The sequence below is a fragment of the Crocuta crocuta genome, unplaced genomic scaffold (assembly GCF_008692635.1).
Source record: "Crocuta crocuta isolate KB4526 unplaced genomic scaffold, BGI_CrCroc_1.0 scaffold556, whole genome shotgun sequence".
Classification (NCBI taxonomy): domain Eukaryota; kingdom Metazoa; phylum Chordata; class Mammalia; order Carnivora; family Hyaenidae; genus Crocuta; species Crocuta crocuta.
Genome location: NW_027527436.1, coordinates 6,087,989 through 6,103,853, shown reverse-complemented (window position 1 = coordinate 6,103,853; position 15,865 = coordinate 6,087,989). Strand labels below are relative to the sequence as shown.

General features: G+C 36.9%; 1 protein-coding gene across 1 annotated transcript in view; it reads right to left on the bottom strand.

The window, feature by feature from the left end:
* The window catches only part of IARS2 (isoleucyl-tRNA synthetase 2, mitochondrial), a 66,180-nt gene that overhangs the window by 12,211 nt on the left and 38,104 nt on the right, over nt 1-15,865 (bottom strand). The window contains exons 14-15 of the mRNA XM_077759806.1: nt 6,086-6,188; nt 5,186-5,279 (exon numbers count right to left, since the gene is read on the bottom strand). Of these exons, the coding sequence (XP_077615932.1) occupies nt 5,186-5,279; nt 6,086-6,188 (197 nt within the window). The remainder of the gene's footprint in view (nt 1-5,185; nt 5,280-6,085; nt 6,189-15,865) is intronic.

Below are 15,865 nucleotides of genomic sequence, written 5' to 3'. Positions count from 1 at the left end.
TAGACAATCTGGCACTGGAGTACATTTAACCAAGAAATTAAATCAGAAAAAACAATCTTTTAAAAAGGGCAAGTTATGGGGCGCCTGGGTGGCTTAGTCGGTTAAGCATCCGACTTTTGCTTAGGTCATGATCTCGCGGTTTGTGGGTTCAGGCCCTGTGTCGGGCTCTGTGCTGACTGCCAGCTCAGAGCCTGGAGCCTGTTTCAGTCTGTGACTCCCTCTCTCTCTGACCCTCCCCTGCTCATGCTGTCTCTCTCTCTCCTAGAAATAAATAAAACATTTAAAAATAAATAAATAAATAAAAAGGGCAAGTTATTAACTTCTAATCTGACAATGACCCAGTCAAAGATGGACAAATGATAAAAATGCCATGTGAGCCAAGGTGAGCAAAGAGGGATTGGGGTAGGAGGGATGAATGGCAGAGCAGAGGATTTTTAGGACAGTGACAATACTCTATGAGATACTATCCTGATGGATACATGTCCATGATACATTTGTCCAAACCCATAACATGTACAACACCCACAGTGGACCGTAATGTAAACTACGGATTCTGGACTTTGGGTGGTCATGATGTGTCACTGTAGGCTCATCTACGGTCACAAACGTCCCACTCTGGTGGGGGATACTGATAATGACAGAGGCTGTGCGTTTGTGGGGGCAGGAGGCATATGGAAAATCTCTCTACCTTCCTCTTAATTTTTTTAAATGTTTATTTATTTTGAGAGAGAGAGAGCGTGCAAACAGGGGAGGGACAGAGAGGGAGAGGGAGAGAGAGAGAACCCTAAGCAAGCTAAGCACTGTCAGCACAGAGCCCGACACGGGGCCCAAACTGACAAACCACACGTGAGATTATGACCTGAGCCAAAACCAAGAGCTGGACACTTAAATAACTGAGTCACTAGCCACCCCAGATCTGCACTTGTACAGGAAAGATGCCCATAAATAGAATTTTTTGGTCAAAGGACAGAAAACCACTCCAAAGCTTTCGATGCATAATGCAAAAATCCTTTCTAGTACGTTTGTGCCAAAACACATTCCAACAGCAGTGCGCGAGGGAGGAATGGTGCCAATTTTTTTCTGACTATTTTTTAATCTTCTTTCCTCTTTTTCTTCCCTAAATAGACCTTTAAGTAAAAGAAAAACTTAGAAATAAACTTGGGTGTTAACATTCTAGAAAAAATAGTGATTAATCATGGGGCCAAAGGTTAATATTTCTATTACAATAATTTTCTCTTAAGAAAATTATAAAAATAATAAACTATTCATTACCTCTAAGATTATGATTTAGGCATGGCATTAAATAAAGAGTAAACTCATTACAGTGTTTTTAAAAAAAACTCTCAGAGTAAAATCAGCCAGAAAAATTGAGTAATCTATAATTTATTTCATTACTAAACTTGTTTAACTTAACTGAACTGATGAAGTTTGAGCAAGATTACTGTATTTAAGAAGGCAAGCTGTACAACCAGCACAAAATATATTTGTCAAAACTACTACTTAACCAATGTAATACTTGAAAATAATTTAAGCCAAAAATAATTTGTAAAAAATGTTACAATATAATTATTAATTTTAAAAATTAGGCTACTTTTAAAGTATCATCTATGTTCTTAAAAGGGTGATCTTTTTTAAAAAAGACCTTTGTAACTCTAAACTCCCTTCCAAAAATGATCTTTTTTTCTGCTTTATTTCTCTTTATTTGCTAAAAAAAAAAAAACAAAAACCAAATGAAGTAGAATAGGTGCTTTAAAACATGAATTACTTCATGGGGGAGGGGATAAACAAGTTAGGACGCACGTAGACAAGGGAGCATCGCTTAGCACTATGAAGAGATGAGCTATCAAGCCAGGAAAAGACACGAAGGAACCATGCATGTTAAGTAAAAGAAGCCAATCCGAACAGCTACAAACATACCGTGTGGCTCCAACTATATGACATTCTGGAAAAGGCAAAACTACAGACAGTAAAAAGATCAGTGGTTGCCAGGGGTCAGCTGGGAAGAAGGGATGTGCAGATTTTTAGTGCAGTGAAGCTACTCTGTGATACCACAGTGGTGGGTGCTTGTCATTATACATTTGTCCAAATCCACAGAGCATACGGCACCAAGAGGGAACCTGAATGTGAACTATGGACTGTGGGTGATGGTGATTTGTCACTACAGATCCATCAACAGTAACAAATATACCAATGTAGTGTGGGGTAAGGCAGGGGAGTGAATCAGAGTGTACAGGATCTCTGTAATTTCCTCTAAAGCTGTTCTAAAAAAAATTTACTTCAACTTTTTGAGAAGCATTCTTTTTCAATAATTAATGCCTTTGGTAAATGTTTAAAGAATGCTTTAGAAATGATTCACTTAAAAATGCCATTCCCTCTCAGAAAGCATTCAAGTTTCAGTTTAAGTACTATTGACCTTGAGCTCACAATGAAAGAGGTACTTGACCTAGTGCTAAAATTCATAAACCGAATCTCTTTCACTGTTGTAAAACCTGTCAGCGAAAGTAAAACCAGTTACGTATGCTATAATCACCAAATTCATCTTGTTAAACATCAAAAGGTACTGATGAAGACTGGTAGCTAAATTAAACTCAAGATCAAGATGATTTTATTTTGCAGTAACGTACTCTGAGGGAACTACACAGACACTGAATAATTTAGTAGAATTAATATAAGCATTTGAGAATTAAAAGTTAAATAACCCTTCTGAGGAAAGTTTTCTCTTTCTTGCTCTCTCTTTAAGGAAAGTTTGCTTTATGGCTTTTCAAACTACGAATTCACTTAGATTCTTGGCTCTTTCCTACTTCATTCTTTCTGTCTTTTGAAAACTTTTTATCAAAAAAGAATAAAGGCTCAGAGGTAAATAGGATAACATATAAGCCAAGTAATCTAATTCTTATTGACTAACATCACACCATGTTTGACTGACTGGTTTAGAGGAAGAGGAGGCGGAATGCTACAGCTCAGTGAAAAAGGAGAAACTACAGTCTAAAATGAGTCTTGTGCATTTATCTATGAAGGGAGCTTATTTAAGTTCTGACAGCTTCCTATGCAGGCAACATACATGTTTAAATGACAAATTAGTTTCCCTTCTCTGAATTAATTATCTAAACATGACAGAAAAAAATGGTTTACTGTTTAAATGCAATTTTACCGGGGCGCCTGGGTGGCTCAGTGGGTTAAGCGTCTGACTTCGGCTCAGGTCATGATCTCACGGTTCGTGTGTTTGAGTCCCGTGTCGGGCTCTATGCTGACAGCTAGCTCATAGCCTGGAGCCTGCTTCAGATTCTGTATCTCCCTCTCTCTCTGACCTTCCCTGCTCATGCTGTCTCCCTCTCTCAGAAATTATTTTTATTAAAAAAAAATTTTTTAAATGCAATTTTACCACTACCTTCATTTAATAAAGTATTTCTTTCGCAAATACTTAGTTAAGAACATCATAAACTAGAAGGAATAGGACTATACTTTTATCAGCACCACAGACAACCGCACAAGTAGGTTTTAACGAGCTTTCATGCAGTTTAACAGCGTCTCTAAGTAGAACATGTCCTTGCCAAGCAGAGTAATGTGTGACCACTTCTGAAATTTAAAAAAAAAACTTTTTTTTAATGTTTATTTATTTTTGAGAAGCAGAGAGAGAAAGAGCACAAGCAAGGGAGGAGCAGAGAGAGAGGGAGACCACAGAATCAGAAGCAGGCTCCAGGCTCTGAGCTGTCAGCACAGAGCCTGATGCGGGGCTTGAACCCATGAACCAGAGCTGAAGTTGGACGTTCAACTGACTGAGCCACCCAGGCACCTCAGCCACTTCTGAAATTAAAATGCAACAACGTTCAAAGTAGCAATTCGAAGGTCAAAAAGGTTAATGAACTTTGAAATATATTATATAAACACGATTTTGCATGTGGCACTTTTGTTGAAATTCAGGAGGCTGCCCCAATGTGGTAGGAGATAAATAACTCTTCTCCTTATAACACTACTTCCCCCACCTACCTTATGTAATGGTCCTTGCCTATATTTTCAATATAAGTTAGGAAAACAAAATAATTAAGCTTGTAGTATTTTTACATGTGGTGGGAGAAACTTACAAAATAATAATTCTAAAAATTATTAAATAAGATTTTATTAATATGTACTTTATACATGGCCATTATGAATAACTACATATATTTTAGCTGTAATATAGAGGCAACATGAATTTACATAGTTAAATTTCCTAAGCTATTAGAAAGGCCCAAATGAACATATTTACCTACCAGGAATCAGATATATGCCCTCTCAATACTGAGGCTCAGTACCAAAAGAAGACCTCAAGTAAAATTTGGGGACAATCCCTTTCAATCCCGTGATAATGGCCAGCTGCAAATAAGCTATTTTCCCACATTCTCTCGCTCCAGAAAGCACCATCTCTTGGGCCCAGGTTGGCACTTAACAGCAGGGTGAAGCAGCGTCTGATCCATCCCCGCTTCCCTGCCACCCACCTCATCCCTGTCTTTAGCCTCAAAGTGATGATGGGCTTTACTCCCTTCTTCCTCTGGTGTTCACTTGGTGTCCTTACGGATACCCTCTTAAGCAGCTATGCACAACTTCAAACGTGTGCCTTCTACTGCTCCCTTTTACCACCCACCTGGTCTCTCCCTTCTCTTTATTCAGTGAGTCAAGCATGTGCCCTGTAAGTATAAAATCAGTCGGCTGCCTGTGTAGAGGGGGAAGAGCTGTGAAAAGACAAGGTCGTATAAAAAAATAAGAACCAGAAATCAGGGTACCTGAGTTCTAGTCTGACACTAACTTAAGCTATGCAACAATCAGCTAATTTGGCTCTAATCTAATCTCATTTCCTTTTCTGAAAAATGATGGGGGTCAGACCGTTTCAATGATTTCTAACCTTCACGGAGCGAATACTCTGGGTTGCTAAGTGCATCAAGAAGAGCTGGTTGAGAGGGGGAAGAAATTTCTATTTTTATCTATCTTATGTATTTTGGATCTATATAAAATTTCATTTGGAAGAACAAAAAAGTTTAGAAATCATTGGATTAAATGATCTCCAAGAGCCCTTCCAGATCTAAAATCATATCATAGCAGGAGATTTTCTTCCAAATAATGAAAAAACAAACTCCCAGATTTCTTTTGAGTCACTTTTATGTACTTTCAAAACTGTCTGCTTGGTGTATAACCTATTATTTAAAATTACCTGGAAGAACACAAGACCATGAAGTTCCACTATCAAACCAGATGTCCAAAATATCCTGACCAGGCACATATTCCAAGGCATCAGGACCACCAACCTAATAAGATAGTGTGGAAACATTTTAATTAATCAAAGATCACAATATGTACAATAAAAAAGCCAAAAGAAAAAGTCTTAAGAAAATAAAATGATGGGGAGCCTATGTGGCTCAGTTAGTTAAGTATCCAACTCTTGTTTTGGCTCAGTCACGAGCTCATGGTTCATGACATTGAGCCTTGTGTCAGGCTTCATGCTGACAACACGGAGCCCACTTGCGATTCTCTCTCCCTTTCTCTCTGCCCCTCCCCTACTCTGTCTCTCTCTCCAAATAAATAAACTTAAAAAAAAAAGAAAGTCAAATGCTTACAACCACTGAATTCACATTTTAAAATGAAATTTAAAACATTTCTAAGTGCTTTGCAATTTAGTACAACTGCCTCATTTGCATGTGAAAGTGACTGTGGCCACTTGATTGTACACTTTTAACTTGGATTCTGCTCGTGTCTGATGGAATCCGTCAACTCCAGCGCAGATCCTATAGAACCCTGATGTACCAAGGTAGGCACTGCTCTCTCGTAGTCAACACCTACATCTGCTTAGTCAGCTAAACCTGCTAAAATCAATCTTGGCCCTCAATAAGTTAACAAATAACCTTCCTACTCTACCGCTATATTAAACACCACGCTTCTATGGCTAGGCAAAAACATCTACTGTCAAACTTACACTGGCTCCTAATTTGTAGTGAAATAAACTCATTAACTTTACACAATGACGTAACTACTTTTTAATTCTCAAGAACCCCTTGTGTTTTCATTTACGTCTCGCAATGCACACGAAGGCTGTTAAATACACACAGAAATTTACCTGAGATAAGACTTCCTGAGGAAGGAGCTGCTCAGGGGGATGAGTCCACCAGACATCACTACCATGCTGTTCCACTAGCTTAATGATATGTTCAATGGTCTGGCTGTGTTAGCAGGGAAAAGGCAGAATGGCTCAATTAACTACAGTGAATAATACCGAACATTTTAAAATTAAGAAACAGCTAAAATAAAAAAGAAAAGAAAAAGAACAGTTATCTTCCTGTATCCACACAATATTTTTTTCCTATCTTTTTCTCCAGACTTCAGGAGTACTATCTTCAATTACTTGTTTACTTGGCCACGGGCTGTCATCATAAATTCAATGTAAATAAAATCCAAGTGATCACATATACCCCTTAAAATTAAAAAAAAAAAAAAAGACTTCCTGATATGCCTGTTTCAGTTACTGATTTCCCCATTTCAATCAATCTATTTTCTATCCAGGTACCTGTATTCAAAACGTCCTAATTATCTCCCTTCCCTCCAATGTCTGCCCAAATTAAGATACAATGTGTCATTCTACCTTTGAAATATTACTCAGATTTTTTCTTTGTTCTGTTTTCACTGATACTGTATTTGTCAAACCTCACTGCCTCAATACTAGATTGATTCAGTGGTCTGACTTTTCCCCTCCCCTCATCTCTTTAAGTTAAATGACCTATCTTTGACAGCACTGTATTCCCAACACTGCTTTTATCACAACAAAACCTCCAACACTTATAGGACCAGGTCCAAATTCACCTGTATAAGAGGCAACGCTGTACTAGAGCATGGACGTTGACAACAGATACCCAGGCTTATGTCCTGACTCTGCCACTTGTTTCATATAAGACAATGCACAAGTGCTAGAACTTCATGTGCGACCAGCAGAAGTACTAAAACTCTCTTAAGTCTTGGTTGTTCCTCTGTTAAGGAGACTGTAATTCATTTATTCAAAAATATCTATTGAGAACCTCTGATATCTTAGAGTCTGTTCTAGGAACTGGAAATACAGCCGTTGATAAGGCAGATAAGGTTCCTGCACTAATGGAATTGAACACGGTAGCGATCCTAGATACCTCCCTCAGAATGCCGTGTAAACAAATTAAGATGATGCATGAAAAACTTAGCATAGACCTAACATACAGTAAAAAGCCAAAAAATGCATATCAAATGAGTACTGAAATTAACCATATCTTTGGGAAGACACAGTTATAAATTATTTGAAAATTACACTCAGGGAAAATTTATACTACATTTTCTCCAGGAATAACATATTTTTAATTTATTATCACAGCTTTATGGACATTACAACTTCCTCTAGTTGCTTTCCATAGGTCAGGGTACATATAATGATCAAGAGCATGGACCTTAGAGCTTTGGTTTAACTCCTGGCTCTATCACTTACTACTTATGTGAGCCTGGGCACAGCACTTAACATTTCTGTATCTGTTTTTAAAATGCAGATAATAATGGTGTCATTAAGACGGCTATTAAGGATATTAACTAAGCTTATAGATAAAATGCCTAGAACAAGGTCTGGCACATGTTAATAAGTATTATATAACCATGAGCTCTTATTCAAACTGATTTTGTAAAATCAGGTAAATTTAGAGAGTAACTTTGTTAAGCAATTACTGAAACACAAATCCGTATTAGTATTTACAGATTAAGACACACATACACACTGGGTGTTATATGGAAACCAACTTGACAATAAACTATCTGAAAAAAAAAAAGACACATACAAAAGCTAAATTTTGAATTATCCTCCTTTCCACCACATTCATTAATGCTAGTAACTAAGAATTAACTGCAAGCCCATGAGAGGCAATGGAAATGGAGAGTAGTGAATAGGAAAAGCTTTACATTCTTTAAAATTTTTTAGTGTTTACTTATTTATTTATTTAATTAGAGAGAGAGAGAGAAAGCGCACAAGTAGGGGAGGAAGAGAGAGAGAGGAAGACACAGAGTCTGAAGCAGGACTCGAACCCATGAACTGTGAGATCATGACCTGAGCCAAGGTCGATGCTTAACCAACTGAGCAACCCAGGAGCCCTAAAAAGCTTTACATTCTTAATCTGGATCTGCTTATTAATCATGACTGTGCAAGGGCAAATTATCTCCCTCTCTGGGTCTGAAAATTCACAGATAAAATGTTTATGAAAAAAATTATTGTGGAAAGTAAAAATCAATTGAGTATTACAAATTATCAGATAGGCTCAAAAAATTGAAGTTTGAAATACCTAAGTTGGTATACTAGGAAGGATAGACTAAAAAAATATATAATGTTTTCAACATCTATTTTAAAGAGATTACAGATAACAAGAATGTTAAAACTGGCAAAAGTCCGTATTTCTTCTAGTCATACATTTTCGATGGACTTTAACAGTAAAGATAAACTTTTGTGATAGGAGACCATAAAAACTTTGCGCAATACCTAGTTATATGACAATATTTAGTTACATATTACTTTCTTATATAGTTTGCACAGAACATTTTAACAGTTAAGAAATATGAACATACTATAAAAGAAAATTTAAATAACCTAATGTTATTTTTCTAGAAGAATACCCTCTAAAGAGACACTAGCAAAGTACATTTACACATACCCAATTACATGAGGCTCCTACCCATTCTGAAATTTTCATGAAACAGAATGATTCTAAATACGAGTATCATTTTGACTCCTTACTTTCACAATGTTAACATTAGACTGTAATTTTAGGTAAATGGTAAAACAGCAAAACAGTTTCAAATGTGTTAGAAATAAACAGGTTAAAAAATAACACAAAACTGAAAGCAAATAGTTCAAATTTTCTATTAACTTAGGAAATATGGTAGCAGTATTAGGATTGATATTATCAATCGTAATAAAAGCATCTATGTATACCATTGTACTTCTCAAAGCAGTTTACAAGCACTTTTTTAAAAAGTTTATTTATTTTTGAGAGAGAGAGAAATACAGAGTTTGCGTGTAGGGGAGAGGGAGAAGGAGGGGACAGAGAGAGAAAGAGACAAAGAATCTGAAACAGGCTCCAGGCTCTGAAGTGTCAGCACAGAGCCTGACATGGGGCTCGAACTCAGGATCCATGATCATGAGCTGAGCCGAAGTCGGACGCTCCACTCAGGCGCCCCTACAAGCACTATCTAATTGGATTCACAGAAAAACACAGTTAGTAGCTCCTGACAGATGCACTGTTCCCTGCCTGGGGGTTCCTTAAGTCATGAGCCTAAGTAAGTAAGTAACACAGGTAATGCCAGGCCTTAAAACTGTGTCTCCTAAATCATGGTTCAATTCTGTTTTTACCACTCCATTCAGCTTCTCTAACTCATCTATAAAGACAAGCACTCTAACTATGAATTCACACTCTTGTTCTCTGGGGTTTGCCAAGCAAAGGCGACGAAGACTCTTTCTTATCACCCGTGCAGAATGAGGCCCTCAGCCGGAGATGCAGTGAGGGAACAGGGCGGCCTCAGGAGATTCGTGTGCTGACAGAACATGCACCGAGTCCAAAGACCAGATTCTCCCTGTGAATTATTAGATACTGATAGGAAGACATCATATTACTTTTCTGAGCTTCAGTTTCTGTGAACAATGGGAACAGCTGACGGAAAGAAAGCCGTATGAACCTTACAATTATAGATGACGCATGTCCATTTTAGAAGATCAAATTCACCTCTAATATGACCACATTCTTTTTTTTTTTATATCCCTAAATAGGCAATTCAATGAGGTTTTAGAACGATAACTAAAAATATCAAACAATAAAGGAAGAGTCCCATTTTGGAGCTGACAAGTTACTAAGGCAACTGTCAAGTCAACCATCTCTAATCTAAAATTATAGCTTTTAATTGTTACATTTTCTTATAAAGATTAGTAATTCACTCACATAATTTTCAGTGTAAGAAGCATTTTATATACACCTTATTTGCAAATATCCTTTTTAAAAAACTCGTAAGCCTCTTGTTTCAGTGAGGATGAAAGTTTTTGTTTTTCTTTTAGTCTCCATAATACTTATTAAAAATGACAAAACCACACAATGTCATCTACACTAATGAAAATAATCCAGCAGTAGTCAATTTTTAAAATCTAATTTCAAAAAAGCTGTCATAAGTAAAACTATACATTTTTAAGAAAATAAACCAATATTTTCCCTCATAACATGCAGATGATCTGGACAAAAGAATAATTTTTTCGATGTAGTCAAGAGAAATATGAAACATTTTATACTTTATTTTTTTCATGTTTATTTATTTTTGAGAGACAGAGAGAGGCAGAGCGTGAGCAGGGGAGAGGCAGAGAGAGGGAGACACGGAATCTGAAGCAGACTCCAAGCTCTGAGCTGTCAGCACAGAGCCTGACACGGGGCTTGAACCTACAAGCTGTGAGATCATGACCTGAGCTGAAGTCAGATGCTTAACTGTCTAAGCCACCCAGGCACCCCAGAAATAAGACACATTTTAAAGAAGGAAGAGAAGAAGCTCTGCCTCAGTTAGTAGAACAAATGTTACTAATATTTAGAGCAAGATTTGCGTCCCCCCATCATGAAATATAAAAATATCACGAACCAAATATAATTTAATAAACATTGTGTTGTACAAGTCAGTTCTGTTTTGAGATCTTAGAGCACTACATTATGTGTATTTTCGAAAACAGGAAAAGAAGCTAAAGACAACTCTGGAGCTCGAGGATAAAAACTGAACAAAATTTATGATAAACAAGAATACAGACTTCAAAGACAACACCCTCACAATCCAAACAAATCAAAATTTAAGTGCACAGATTTGGTACCACAAAGTTAAGAACTTTCTCTTGGCTTGTATTCTGAGGTTCTGAATAATCTTAAAAAAACTGTGGCAGAGAATTTTAGAAACACAATTTTCAGTAAAAATAAACCTACACTGGCAACGTACAAACTTGAGGTAACTATCCTGGATTGTAAAATAAAGGTAGATTTCACGGGGCGCCTGGGTGGCTCAGCCGGTTAAGCATCCAACTTCAGCTCAGGTCACGATCTCACCATTTGTGGGTTTGAGCCCCGCATCGGGCTCTGTGCTGACAGCTCAGAGCCTGGAGCCTGCTTCAGACTGTGTCTCCCTCTCTCTCTGCCCACCCCCAGCTCATGCCTCGTCTCTCTCTGTCTCAAAAATAAATAAATGGTAAAAAATTAAAAAAAAAAAGATTTCACACATAGTTCAAACAAAATCTGGGAGGATAACTTGGAAAACAAAAACAAAAACAAGTGAATGCTACACTAGCGTTTAAAAGGTAGTGTCGTTAGAATGCTGGGGCAAAAACCTAGAAACAGTCCAGTGTCCTTGATGGGCTGCACGGGTTGGATTTTCATGCAGAGGAATGAGGCAACCATTAAGAGCTAAGCCAGCATTTTCAGCAGCTGCATGCTCAGTCTTCTAAAACCAATCGAGATGATTTCTTTCTATCATCATGTGCCTGTATTATCAACTGTATGAGACATCCTTACATAATTTATCCTTGTACAAGAGATGTAAGTCTTCTTATTTAAGAATAAATATTTTAGAAGTATAATTGTTCATAATGAAACTGAAATGCTTTAACAAGTTTTAAAAACAACTTTAAGCAATATTTGTTTTAAAAATAAAGAGACATCTCTTAGTGATAGTGAATATTCTTTAGAAAAAATACAAGGAAAAAGTTAAAATGTGTCTTTGGAAATTTAAGAATTTTTCCCTTGTGTTAATAATATCCTATACTTAACATAAGCACACAGTTAACTTATAGCCTAAAGATCAGTATAAATTACTGTTAATAAAAGTGGGTGAAGCCACTTATCACTACATAATATATGCTTCCATTTTAATGCTGTATTTCATAAAGCAATAAATCCATCATAAAACTTTGTACTTTATGCAAGGACCTTATCTAAATACATGCATTAGGTGTCCCTCCTTAGGTTTCAACCAGTGAAAATCCACAAGGTTGTATGAGCAACTATAACACCATCCAATCATTCTAAACTTTGATATCAACTGTGCTGAAGGCTTATTTAGCAAGTTATCAGAGATTCAGCAGCATTAAGATTACTAAGCAAGGAAGAAACTGTTGCTGTCATTCCACTGTCTTCTGCGCTTTGTCTTTATTAAGGCAACAATATTAAGGCCTGTAAGACAACTTTTCTTCTGCAAATTACTGGAATAAGAATGAGGTAAGAGGCTAAATGTTTCCAATTTATTTACTAAATTTATACATTTAATTCTAGAAGACAGTGAAATTTGAAGGGGGGAATTCTACTTTTAATTTAATCTTACACTTATGTTTTTTTTAAAGGTGACAAGAAACAATTTTGGAGAATTTTTTATTTAATGAACATTATAAAATTTTTTCACGAAAAAGCTTGTTATTATTAACATGAGCAAGAGGGTGGGAGAGCTAGCACTCAAACTGAACTAGAAATTCCTTGACTGTTTCTAGTAAATTTCTCCTAATTTCCAGAAATCGGGGGCTAAATTTCCTAAATGCATACATTATTGCATTAACAGTGAATTGACACAATCATCTGAAATAAACAAAATTTGACAACTTCTTTTCCTTCCTAGGTAGCAAATGCTTCTAAAAATGTTACCTTTTTATTCCATTAAAAAATATTTGTCTTTATTAACTAGGAATAGATTTCTACCTAAATTATAATGACATTCTATTACAGATTCAGAAAAATCAATGATGTTATTAAAGTCAGAAATGCAATTATATCTTGAGCAAATACAAATGTGAATATGAAGTGCAGATGAGAACATTAATTCAAATCAAAGTTAAACATCAGTTTCAAATCTACTAATCTCTAAACTTATTTGCAATGTGAAACAATCAAGAGTTTCTTTTGTGAAACAAGTATACTTAAGACTTTAACTTACAGACTTTGGTCCAGAAAAGCAGAAGGAATGTTCTAGTAGGCTTACTGGGGTTATCAAGTGTAACAGCAACTCCATGTGGACTGCGTGCTAATGTCCAGTGGAGATGCTGTTACTTTTGATGATTACCAACTCACTACAATAGAAAGATCTTTTCAAGAAAGACAGACCATTATGGTCACTTGATCCTGACTTGATTAAGGAGGAAAAAAGGTAACTTTTCACGCTGTCTTAAAAAAATTACTTACAAGTACGTAATTAGAATTAACACCTATCTTCTTAAATTAAGTGCAATGTCACACCAAGGAACCCACAGTGGAAGAAGATTAATCTTGAGTCATCACTCAGAAATGGTGTACAGGACAATGACCTATGAATTGACAGACAGTTTGGCTAAGTTTGTCTGTCATTTCTGTAGGCCAATCTTCTGTATATCTCTTCTACTTCAAATCAGAATTCAACTAATACCATGCAAGCAACACGATGGGAGATGCACAGAAAACGATCAGCAACATAAGCGTGTAAATATACCGACTATAAATAAAAAATAAGTAACACCTGATGAGAATTTGCTTGTGTTTTTCTGACAAAGCTCACATTTATTTCACCTGGCTTAGTGACCAATCGACCTATGTCCCATTTTATTGTCATGATTGTAAATGAACTAATTTCCTCTTCTTGCTAATGGATACATATATCCACCTCAATAACTTCCAGGAAAGTCCCTAAAAATCTTGTTATCCAAACATACACACACACACACACACACACACACACACACACACACACACACACACACACAACAAGGAAAAAATAATGACAATGGCTTAGAAACATTCCTTAAAAGAAAACTGTACTGTGTGGAATTTTAAACAGTACTTGTGTAAATATATGTCAACTTTAAGGTATTAAGGTGTCAGCAGTTTATATATGACTGAGTTCTCAATTGTAAGAGCAACATGAGCAATAGTAGTGGGGCCAAAGAGCCTCAGCTCCACGCTGTAGTAACACTGAGGAAGTCTTACAATGACCTCCTGGCCTCCCACCTTTACCTTCTTTTCCTAAAACATACTCGCTCCTCACGCCTATTTAAGAATTTAAAATGCTTAATCTAGTATTCAAAACTCACTACAATTTGCCCCCACCAACCTCTCTCAGCATGTAACTTTCTAAAACCCCCTCAGCGCCTGGCAGTCCCAGCATGGCTCCTGTACGTGTGCTAGGCTTTCCCCACCCCACACCTAAGCTCCTGCGAATCCCTCCACTTGCAAAATACTTTCCCCCATTTCCTACCTAATCCTCAAGGCCCTATTCAGCTGCTGCATCCTCTGTGAATAAAGCAAATGAGCCGTTTTATGTTCAAGGCAGGACTTGTAGTTTTTCCCTGATCCAGGCCGCCATAAGGTGTCAGATCGCCCATGAAACACTGATACAAAGTATATTTCAGATTGAAAAGGAACTTCTACACAGAAAACACGAAGAACTACCTAATATGTGGCTATAGATGATTAAAACAAACAAAAAGAAACCCCACTTTAATCAACATTTTAAAAAACCCTAAAACACATGCGTTCATAAAAAGGACCCTGTAAAGAAATAATGACAACGTTGACGATGAAAAGCAGAACCTTTTTACAAGAATTCTGACAAACCCCAAAGTAGAAACATGCAACTCTATGTCTACAGTCTCTTGAACTCCCTATCATTGCCTGGTGGCCTCCATGCCCTCAAAAGCCTCACTGGATCCTCAAATGATAAAATGTGAAAATATTTACCAAAATGGGTTCAAATTTTTTACCCATGTTAAAACATAACTTAATAAAAATTCCATTAACCAGATTAAAACAAATTACTCAGGGGCGCCTGGGTGGCTCAGTCAGTTGAGCATCCGACTCTTGCTTTTGGCTTAGGTCATGATCTCCTGGTTTCAGAGTTCGAGCCCCACAACTGGGCTCCACACTTCCAGTGCAGAGCCTGCTTGGGATTCTCCGTCTCCCTCTCCTCCTGCCTCTCCCCAACTCGCACTGTCTCTGTCTCTCAAAATAGATAAATTTTTAAAAATTATTCAAAGAAAATGAAAACTTAGGATGTATTCCTAAAATGGATGATTACTATTTCTGTCTCCACATCTATCAGTAAAAGCAATACTGAATACTGAAAATCTTCCTAATTTACTAGAAGATAAACCAGTTAGACGTTATCTCATGAAAAGCAGGGACAATGTCAGTCTTGTGCCTGCTTCAAGGAGAGTCTAGTGTGCGGATGAGGAAAAAACTCTTTCCATTGGGTACATTTTTCTACCCTGCATTGTCGACTGTGTCCCTGCTTTATGTTCTCAAAAGAAAAAAAGGAAAAACCCTTAAGGAAAAGAGAAGAAATAGCTAGAAAGGTAATCACTAAAATAAATGTAATTTTGTGCATTTAACTACATAAGTTTCTTAAATTTTAAAGGACCTATAAATAATTACATAATGTCATTTGTATTGAAACAGTAGCTTAAAGTAAGAGAGGACTCTGATTCCTAAAGAGAAACTGCATACTGGGATCCCCTCCTGAACGCTGTTCATCTTCGGACTCCCGACACTGGATCCTAGCACAACGCTAGGCAAACATTCAGAAACCACAGATTCGAGCCTCTGCTTCTAAGTATCTACACTGAAAAACTGTAGTTGTTAAAATTTCAACCAGATGAAAGGATCTTTTTGAAATTATTTTTATCCCGCCCAAAAACTTATTTTAGAATATGTGATTTAACATATATTAGTTCTCAACAGTCCACTATTTTTCTACTTTTGAAGAAAACACAGCTCACTTTAAAATGCTGAAAAAAACTGGGGCACCTGGGTGGCCCAGTTGGCTGGGTGTCTGACCCTTGATTTTGGCCTGGGTCATGATCATGGGATTGAGCCCC